The following is a 10,065-nucleotide window of genomic DNA, read 5'->3' as shown; positions in this document are numbered from 1 at the left end:
GAGAGGAGAGGAGAGAGGAGGAGAGCAGCATTCTGGATGAGGTCTAATTCTCTTCCTCAAACCATCCCTCAAACAGCCTCAGGGCAAGACAGGAGGAGAGGGAGACAGACAGGGACGAATGTCAGGTGGTTGCCAGGGTAACTGTTTGCATGGCAGGGGTTGGGCCCGTCATAGCTTCATAACCCAGAGAGACAGGGAAGGTGTGTGTGTGTGTGTGTGTGTGTGTGTGTGTGTGTGTGTGTGTGTGTGTGTGTGTGTGTGTGTGTGTGTGTGTGTGTGTGTGTGTGTGTGTGTGTGTGGTGTGTGTGTGTGTGTGTGTGTGCGTGCGCGCGCGCGCGTGCGTGTGTGTGCGTGCGCGCGTGCGTGTGTGGAGGATGTTGTATCAGTCACATTAGAGCAGTGTTTCCCGGTATGGAAGCAGATGAGGACATGTGGATGGGAGAACGTAACAGAGAGAGTGAATGTAAACCAGGGGGAAAAACACACTACCCTCCCCAAAGCAAAAAATATATTTTAAAAATTAGACGACCCTCCTATTTTATAGTAGTGCGGACTACAATGCAATATGGGCCCAAATTTTCTGGATATATATATTTTTAAACCTCCATAAATCACTAGGGACAGCCCCCATTGATTTGGGCCCGTAGTGGGGTGCTCCCATAGCGGGCACAGAGGCCTGGATCCCCCCCTATACGGATAAAAAAGAAAATATGGTCCTGGTAACCCGTTCAATCACCAGGCTGTTTTATAATTATTATAGTGTGTCTATTTTTATCGTTTAGTCTCTGGTTTAGTCAAACCGTGCATATGCGGAACCTTTTGAGATGAGACGTGATTTCAGCCCGGACGAATATCCACAGCGCTCCAATAAACATGGCTGACATTCCAAGTGATGCGCCACAGCGTGAGTTTATTTTAAGTTTATTATAAGAAAACAAGCCCGTCTCCAGACACCACGTTTATTATATGTGTTTTTTTTAGCCTTTTATAATGTTACTCGTTAGTGAATGTTAAGTTTGTTGTCGTCGTTGTTAATGAAGAATAGTTTGTTTGAAAGTTAGCTGGTTAGCCTGTTAGCATTGCTGCCGGTCACCACACTTCTATACAAAGTGATTTTCTCCGCTAACCTTAATAAACCTCGGTCTCTTAACCTACGTTAATTATCCTAACCTGCTACGAAAAACTTAATTTCGGGTGTTTCAGGGGAAGTGCGGTGAAAATGGTTTCACCATAAGACAACAGACAGATGGCGCAGTTTACAAACCAGTTTAACAGATCAATTTAGCAGTGTTTATGTCATGACAGTGTCAGCCAATCAGCTCTTTTGTTGTTCAACGCTTATGTGCCGTTTTCATAATGGCTGCTGTGACAAATTTTTAAGAAATCGTTCAAATCTTCTCAGTTTAAATAGTTGGGATAATGGGAACAATTCGGATTATTATTCGCATTTCCCATCCCGGGATTGACACCTCGTCCCTGGTGTCTTAATAAACACCGGAAGCCTGTCTGACCGTCGTGCAGATGGTCGGGTTGGATCGGCTGGCTGTTCTCTAGGATAAACTGTATCACATGACCTGTCAAAAACATAGACAGGGTTTGTCCAATAAACTATAATATCTTTGGTCAATGGATCTGTGTTTTAACTCATTCAGTCACATGCAGATTACTGGACAAAGAAACAATGGATCTGTGTTTTAACTCATTCAGTCACATGCAGATTACTGGACAAAGAAACAATGGATCTGTGTTTTAACTCATTCAGTCACATGCAGATTACTGGACAAAGAAACAAGCTACATATTCAATCTGGGCTGTTATTTACATTTGGCACTATTTTCTGATTGGTTGGTCATGGTGGTTGTTTTTGATGTATTGACCTGATTGGTTGTATTGGTTGTCAGACTGCCCGGGTACGGCCAGTGAGCAGGCAGGGAAGACGTCAGCATGTCAGGGTTGTCCCAACCAGAACCTCTGCTCCTCTGGAGCCACTAAAGCACCAGACCCAGGTAAAGTCTCTGTTCTGCCCTGATCTTGATCTGGTGAATAACTGCACTACTGATTAGTAATTCCTTGTTTTCAATGTATGTTTAATGCCTCGATCTCTCTTTCCTCACTCACTCACTCACTCACTCACTCACTCACTCCCCAACCCTCCCTCCCCCCTCCTGTCTCTCTCTTTCTCCCTCCCTCTCCCTCCCTCCCTGCAGCCATAGAGGAGATAGCAGAGAAGATGTTAACAGTGAAACATAAGATCTTGGTCCTGTCAGGGAAAGGTGGTGTAGGGAAGAGCACCTTCAGCGCACATCTGGCCCACGCACTGGCTAGTGACGCCACTAAAGAGGTAACACTTCAACATCTCTCTCCCTCTACGCTCTCTGTTCTCCACTCGTTCGTTAGGTCTCTTTCTCTCTCCCTCTAGCTCTCTGTTCTCCACTCATTCGTTAGGTCTCTTTCTCTCTCCCTCTAGCTCTCTGTTCTCCACTCGTTCGTTAGGTCTCTTTCTCTCTCCCTCTAGCTCTCTGTTCTCCACTCGTTCGTTAGGTCTCTTTCTCTCTCCCTCCAGCTCTCTGTTCTCCACTCGTTCGTTAGGTCTCTTTCTCTCTCCCTCTAGCTCTCTGTTCTCCACTCGTTCGTTAGGTCTCTTTCTCTCTCCCTCCAGCTCTCTGTTCTCCACTCGTTCGTTAGGTCTCTTTCTCTCTCCCTCAGCTCTCTGTTCTCCACTCGTTCGTTAGGTCTTTCTCTCTCCCTCCAGCTCTCTGTTCTCCACTCGTTCGTTAGGTCTCTTTCTCTCTCCCTCTACGCTCTCTGTTCTCCACTCGTTCGTTAGGTCTTTCTCTCTCCCTCCAGCTCTCTGTTCTCCACTCGTTCGTTAGGTCTCTTTCTCTCTCCCTCTACGCTCTCTGTTCTCCACTCGTTCGTTAGGTCTTTCTCTCTCCCTCTAGCTCTCTGTTCTCCACTCGTTCGTTAGGTCTCTTTCTCTCTCCCTCCAGCTCTCTGTTCTCCACTCGTTCGTTAGGTCTCTTTCTCTCTCCCTCTAGCTCTCTGTTCTCAACTCGTTCGTTAGGTCTCTTTCTCTCTCCCTCCACCTCTCTGTTCTCCACTCGTTCGTTAGGTCTCTTTCTCTCTCCCTCTAGCTCTCTGTTCTCCACTCGTTCGTTAGGTCTCTTTCTCTCTCCCTCCAGCTCTCTGTTCTCCACTCGTTCGTTAGGTCTCTTTCTCTCTCCCTCCAGCTCTCTGTTCTCCACTCGTTCGTTAGGTCTCTTTCTCTCTCCCTCTACGCTCTCTGTTCTCCACTCGTTCGTTAGGTCTTTCTCTCTCCCTCCAGCTCTCTGTTCTCCACTCGTTTGTTAGGTCTCTTTCTCTCTCCCTCTACGCTCTCTGTTCTCCACTCGTTCGTTAGGTCTCTTTCTCTCTCTCCCCCCTCTCTTCTCCCTCTCTCGTGTACTGTGGGAAGGTCACCCAGATAGCTGACGACAGTTGGTGTGATAGTACTGTGGGAAGGTCACCCAGATAGCTGACGACAGAGGAGAAGCATAGCACATAGCGTCCGTCTGATCAGACCACGTCGTACCGTTAAAACACATTATATCACAGGTTTTCATTCAACTGTCAATAAAATAAATAAATCAATCATAAAAGCTGAATAAAACACTCTCATTGCCTTTACCTGGTGAAGTCTGCAAGTCTGTTTAGTTAACATACCCATTCTGTGGGTTTTGTCTCCCCCTGGTGGTCACAAATGGAACATTGGCTAAAAAGCTGTAGCTCGACTCAATGCTGCCTCTCTGTGGCCAGATGAGGGTATGACGTCTGGATAACCTGTTAATGCACTGGCTAAGTGATACCTGCTAAATCTGCTGTCTGTTGACTGGAGAATATGTTCTACACCCTAACCTGTGTGTGTGTGTGTGTTTTCTCCAGGTTGCTCTCCTAGACGTGGACATCTGTGGTCCGTCTATCCCCAGGATCATGGGTCTGGAGGGAGAGCAGGTAGCAGGATGGTCTCTCTGTCTCTCTCCTCGTGTTATAGGGTCATGTGATTGATATCCTCTCTGCTATTGGTCAGATCCCTATCTCGATGCTATTTCCATATATCCTCTCTGCTATTGGTCAGATCCCTATCTCGATGCTGTTTTGGTGATTCCATAGATCCTCTCTGCTATTGGTCAGATCCCTCTCTCGGTGCTGTTTTGGTGTTTCAATAAGATGTATTCCGTGTGAGAAATTGCCAAGAAACTGAAGATCTGTGTGAACATTTAATTACCTTTGTAGACGCAACCAATCTGAGGCGGCAGAGTAGCCTAGTGGTTAGAGTGTTGGACTAGTAACCAGAAGGTTGCAAGTTCAAATCCCCGAGCTGACAAGGTACAAATCTGTCGTTCTGAACAGGCAGTTAACCCACTGTTCCTAGACCGTCATTGAAAATAAGAATTTGTTCTTAACTGACGTGCCTAGTTAAATAAAGGTAGTTAACTAGTTTAACTAGTGCCTAGTTAAATAAAGGTAGTTAACTAGTTTAACTAGTGCCTAGTTATATATATATATATATATTACCTTTATTTAACTAGGCACTAGTTAAACTAGTTAACTACCTTTATTTAACTAGGCACTAGTTAAACTAGTTAACTACCTTTATTTAACTAGGCACGTCAGTTAAGAACAAATTCTTATTTTCGGGGATTTGGGGATTCGGGGATTTGAACTTGCAACCTTCTGGTTACTAGTCCAACACTCTAACCACTAGGCTACTCTGCCGCCTCAGATAGTCTTGATCCGATGACGATAACCACATGTTAAAAGGTGTAACCGTGGCGAGAGAGCAAGGTGGAGAAACCCAATCATAGATGAGTAAAAGTAAAGATACCGTAATAGAAACTGACTCAAAGTGAAAGTGTCTGTCTGTCTCTCTCTCTGTCTCTCTCTCTCTCTCTGTCTCTCTCTCTGTTCCTCTGTCTCTCTCTCTCTCTCTGTCTCTCCCTGTCTCTCTCTCTCTCTCTCTGTCTGTAGGTCCATCAGAGTGGTTCTGGCTGGTCTCCTGTGGTGAGTCTGTCTTCAATAGAATACTGTCTGTCTTATAGTTTGACTGTCACACCAGGGTCTCCTTTGTAAAAGAGGTCTCCCCACCTCAATGGGACTTCCTGGACAAATGGAAGGTACCTTTTTCAAGTCAAACTAGATGAATGAACCCAGAGTGATGGGAAACACACTTTGGTGATGACATTTCACTTCCTATTGTTAAAAGTGAAGTGAAGTTTACCAGGACGAATAGTATGGAGAGGATAACCTGTGTGTGTGTGTGTGTGTGTGTGTGTGTGTGTGTTCCAGTATGTAGAGGATAACCTGTGTGTGTGTTCCAGTATGTAGAGGATAACCTGTGTGTGTGTTCCAGTATGTAGAGGATAACCTGTGTGTGTGTTCCAGTATGTAGAGGATAACCTGTGTGTGTTCCGGTATGTAGAGGATAACCTGTGTGTGTGTGTGTGTGTGTGTGTGTTCCAGTATGTAGAGGATAACCTGTGTGTGTGTGTTCTCCAGTATGTAGAGGATAACCTGTGTGTGTGTTCTCCAGTATGTAGAGGATAACCTGTGTGTGTGTTCCGGTATGTAGAGGATAACCTGTGTGTGTGTGTGTGTGTGTGTTCCAGTATGTAGAGGATAACCTGTGTGTGTGTGTTCTCCAGTATGTAGAGGATAACCTGTGTGTGTGTGTGTGTGTGTTCCGGTATGTAGAGGATAACCTGTGTGTGTGTGTGTGTGTTCTCCAGTATGTAGAGGATAACCTGTGTGTGTGTTCTCCAGTATGTAGAGGATAACCTGTGTGTGTGTTCCGGTATGTAGAGGATAACCTGTGTGTGTGTGTTCCAGTATGTAGAGGATAACCTGTGTGTGTGTGTGTGTGTGTGTGTGTGTGTGTGTTCTCCAGTATGTAGAGGATAACCTGTGTGTGTGTGTTCTCCAGTATGTAGAGGATAACCTGTGTGTGTGTGTGTGTGTTCTCCAGTATGTAGAGGATAACCTTGCGGTCATGTCTATTGGCTTCCTACTCAGCAGTCCTGATGATGCTGTTATCTGGAGAGGACCCAAGAAGAACGGTACCCGTGTGTGTGTGTTTAGCTGACACTCGACAGTGTCTGACCTCCAGGGAACTTCCTGGATAAATAAAGATGAACATTGTTACAGGACTGTTTGGTTAGATGGGTTGTAATGACTGGGTCATTATTATATAAAAAATTAATAAATCAAGTGTGAATGATGATGATAAGATGTTGACTTTAATTGGTTATTGTCTGTGAGGCTGTGATCTGATTGGCTGTGGTGGTGCTGCACTTCCTGTCAGGGATGATCAAACAGTTCCTGCGAGATGTCGATTGGGGGGAACTGGATTACCTCATCGTGGACACGCCCCCCGGCACCTCTGACGAACACCTGTCTATCGTCCAGTACCTTAGCTCCGCCCGCATCGACGGAGCCGTCATCATCACCACCCCGCAGGTAACTACGGGCGACTACGGCTCACTAGAGCGAACAACTAGGTAGCTACGGCACGTCGCTACGGCAACCGGGTAGCTACAGCATGCTTCTGTTGTTAACCGCGTCGCTACGGCACGTCGCTACGGCAACCGGGTAGCTACAGCATGCTTCTGTTGTTAACCGCGTCGCTACGGCACGTCGCTACGACAACCGGGTAGCTACAGCATGTTTCTGTTGTTAACCGCGTCGCTACGGCACGTCGCTACGGCACGTCGCTACGACAACCGGGTAGCTACAGCATGTTTCTGTTGTTAACCGCGGCAACCAGGTAGTTTATATATAACAGATGTTGTTTTGACCTTTGCTCTCTATGTTATGGCTGGTGGTCACATCAATCATAAATGACTGACTGTCTGGTTAGATGGGTTTCTATGACTGGGTCGTTAAACCAGGTCTGTCTGGGGTCGTTAAACCAGGACTGTCTGGGTCGTTAAACCAGGACTGTCTGGGTCGTTTAACCAGGACTGTCTGGGTCGTTTAAACCAGGACTGTCTGGGTCGTTTAACCGGGACTGTCTGGGTTGTTTAACCGGGACTGTCTGGGTCGTTAAACCGGTCTGTCTGGGTCGTTAAACCAGGTCTGTCTGGGTCGTTAAACCAGGTCTGTCTGGGTCGTTAAACCAGGTCTGTCTGGGTCGTTAAACCAGGACTGTCTGGGTCGTTTAACCAGGTCTGTCTGGGTCGTTAAACCAGGACTGTCTGGGTCGTTAAACCAGGACTGTCTGGGTCGTTTAACCAGGGTCTGGGTCGTTTAACCAGGACTGTCTGGGTCGTTTAACCAGGACTGTCTGGGTCGTTTAACCAGGACTGTCTGGGTCGTTTAAACCAGGACTGTCTGGGTCGTTTAACCAGGACTGTCTGGGTCGTTTAACCAGGACTGTCTGGGTCGTTTAACCAGGACTGTCTGGGTCGTTTAACCAGGACTGTCTGGGTCGTTTAACCAGGACTGTCTGGGTCGTTTAACCAGGACTGTCTGGGGTCGTTTAACCAGGACTGTCTGGTTCGGTGGGTTGCTATGACTGGGGGTACCGGTACAGAATCAGTGTGGAGGCTATATTCAGGGGGTACCGGAGTCAATGTGCGGGGGCACCGATGTCGAGGTAATTGAGGTAATTATGTAGGTAGAGTTAGGAAAGATAATAACAGAGTAGCAGCAGCATAGAAGAAGGGGGGGGGTGCAAATAGTCTGGGTAGCCATTTGATTAGATGTTCAGGAGTCTTGTGGCTTGGGGGGTAGAAGCTGTTGAGAAGCCTCTTGGTCCTAGACTTGGCACTCCGGTACCGCTTGCCATGCGGTAGTAGAGAGAACAGTCAATGACTAAGGTGGCTGGAGTCTTTGACAATTTTTAGGGCCCTTCCTCTGACACCGCCTGGTGTAGAGGTCCTGGATGGCAGGAAGCTTGGCCCCGGGGATGTGCTGGGCTGGGCTGTACGCACTACCCTCTGTAGCGCCTTGCGGTCGGAGGCCGAGCAGTTGCCTTACCATGCAGTGATGCAGCCAGTCAGGATGCTCTCGATGGTGCAGATGTAGAAACTTTTTGAGGATCTGAGGACCCATGCCAAATCTTTTTCAGTCTCCCGAGGGGGAATGGGTTTTGGTCGTGCCCTCCTCACGACTGTCTTGGTGTTGGTGGTTTTGGACCATGTTAGTTTGTTGGTGATGTGGACACCAAGGAACTTGAAGCTCTCAACCTGCTCCACTACAGCCCCGTAGTGTGAGTAGTAGTAGTAGGCTACAGCCCCGTAGTGTGAGTAGTAGTAGGCTACAGCCCCGTAGTGTGAGTAGTAGTAGGCTACAGCCCCGTAGTGTGATAGTAGTAGTAGGCTACAGCCCCGTAGTGTGAGTAGTAGTAGTAGGCTACAGCCCCGTAGTGTGAGTAGTAGTAGTAGGCTACAGCCCCGTAGTGTGAGGTAGTAGTGAGGCTACAGCCCCGTAGTGTGAGTAGTAGTAGTAGGCTACAGCCCCGTAGTGTGAGTAGTAGTAGTAGGCTACAGCCCGTAGTGTGAGTAGTAGTATGTTAGGCTACAGCCCCGTAGTGTGTAGTAGTAGTAGGCTACAGCCCCGTAGTGTGAGTAGTAGTAGGCTACAGCCCCGTAGTGTGAGTAGTAGTAGGCTACAGCCCCGTAGTGTGATGTAAGCCGGTAGTGTGAGTAGTAGTATGGCTACAGCCCCGTAGTGTGAGTAGTAGTAGTAGGCTAGCAGCCCCGTAGTGTGAGTAGTAGTAGGCTAGCAGCCCCGTAGTGTGAGTAGTAGTAGTAGGCTACAGCCCCGTAGTGTAGTAGTAGTAGGAGGCTACAGCCCCGTAGTGTAAAGTAGTAGTAGGCTAAAGCCCCGTAGTGTGAGTAGTAGTAGGCTACAGCCCGTAGTGTGAGTAGTAGTAGGCTACAGCCCCGTATGTGAGTAGTAGTTAGCTACAGCCCGTAGTGTGAGTAGAGTAGTAGGCTACAGCCCCGTAGTGTAGTTAGGCTACAGCCCCGTAGTGTGGAGTAGTAGTAGGCTACAGCCCCGTAGTGTGAAGTAGTAGTAGTAGGCTACAGCCCCGTAGTGTGAGTAGTAAGTAGTAGCTACAGCCCGTAGTGTGAGTAAGTAGTAGTAGGCTACAGCCCCGTAGTGTGAGGTAGTAGTAGGCTACAGCCCCGTAGTGTGAGTAGTAGTAGTAGGCTACGCCCCGTAGTGTGAGTAGTAGAGTGAGCTACAAGCCCCGTAGTGTGAGTAGTAGTAGGCTACAGCCCGTAGTGTGAGTAGTAGTAGGCTACAGCCCCGTAGTGTGAGTAGTAGTATAGGCTACAGCCCCGTAGTGTGAGTGTAGTAGGCTACACGCCCCGTAGTGTGAGTAGTAGTAGGCTACACCCCGTAGTGTGAATAGTAGTAGTAGGCTACAGCCCCGTAGTGTGAATAGTAGTAGTAGGGCTACAGCCCCGTAGTGTGAGTAGTAGTAGTAGGCTACAGCCCCGTAGTGTGAGTAGTAGTAGTAGGCTACAGCCCCGTAGTGTGAGTAGTAGTAGTAGGCTACAGCCCCGTAGTGTGAGTAGTAGTAGTAGGCTACAGCCCCGTAGTGTGAGTAGTAGTAGTAGGCGACAGCCCCGTAGTGTGAGTAGTAGTAGTAGGCTACAGCCCCGTAGTGTGAGTAGTAGTAGTAGGCTACAGCCCCGTAGTGTGAGTAGTAGTAGTAGGCTACAGCCCCGTAGTGTGAGTAGTAGTAGGCTACAGCCCCGTAGTGTGAGTTAGTAGTAGGCTACAGCCCCGTAGTGTGAGTAGTAGTAGGCTACACCCCGTAGTGTGAGTAGTATAGGAGGCTCGTGTCACTGGGCAGCTTGCAGCTGTGCTTCCCTTTGTAGTCTGTAATGGTTTGCAAGCCACACACAGGGCTGTGAGCTGCCCAGTGACACGCCCAGTGACACGAGCCTACCAGACGAGCTAAATCACTTCTATGCTCGATTGGAGGAAAGTAACACTGAAACATGCATGAAGCATCAGCTGTTCAGATGACTGTTTGATCACGCCTCTCTGCAGCTGACTGGCAATTGTCTTCAC

General features: G+C 48.0%; 1 protein-coding gene across 2 annotated transcripts in view; it reads left to right on the top strand.

Annotated features, from left to right (window-relative positions):
- Nucleotides 1–777: 777 nt before the first annotated feature.
- Nucleotides 778–10,065, top strand: part of LOC116364972 (cytosolic Fe-S cluster assembly factor nubp1) — a gene marked incomplete in the record, with an annotated part of 17,590 nt that continues 8,302 nt past the window's right edge. For both annotated transcript variants that reach the window (XM_031817746.1, XM_031817745.1), the window contains 7 exon segments: nt 778–904; nt 1,902–2,006; nt 2,208–2,341; nt 3,922–3,990; nt 5,008–5,040; nt 6,002–6,092; nt 6,338–6,492. In XM_031817746.1, the coding sequence (XP_031673606.1) occupies nt 874–904; nt 1,902–2,006; nt 2,208–2,341; nt 3,922–3,990; nt 5,008–5,040; nt 6,002–6,092; nt 6,338–6,492 (618 nt within the window).

Source organism: Oncorhynchus kisutch, unplaced genomic scaffold (genome assembly GCF_002021735.2).
Source record: "Oncorhynchus kisutch isolate 150728-3 unplaced genomic scaffold, Okis_V2 scaffold1137, whole genome shotgun sequence".
Lineage (NCBI taxonomy): Eukaryota > Metazoa > Chordata > Actinopteri > Salmoniformes > Salmonidae > Oncorhynchus > Oncorhynchus kisutch.
The sequence above is the reverse complement of the archived record's forward strand: the minus strand, read 5'-3'. Positions and strand labels throughout refer to the sequence as shown.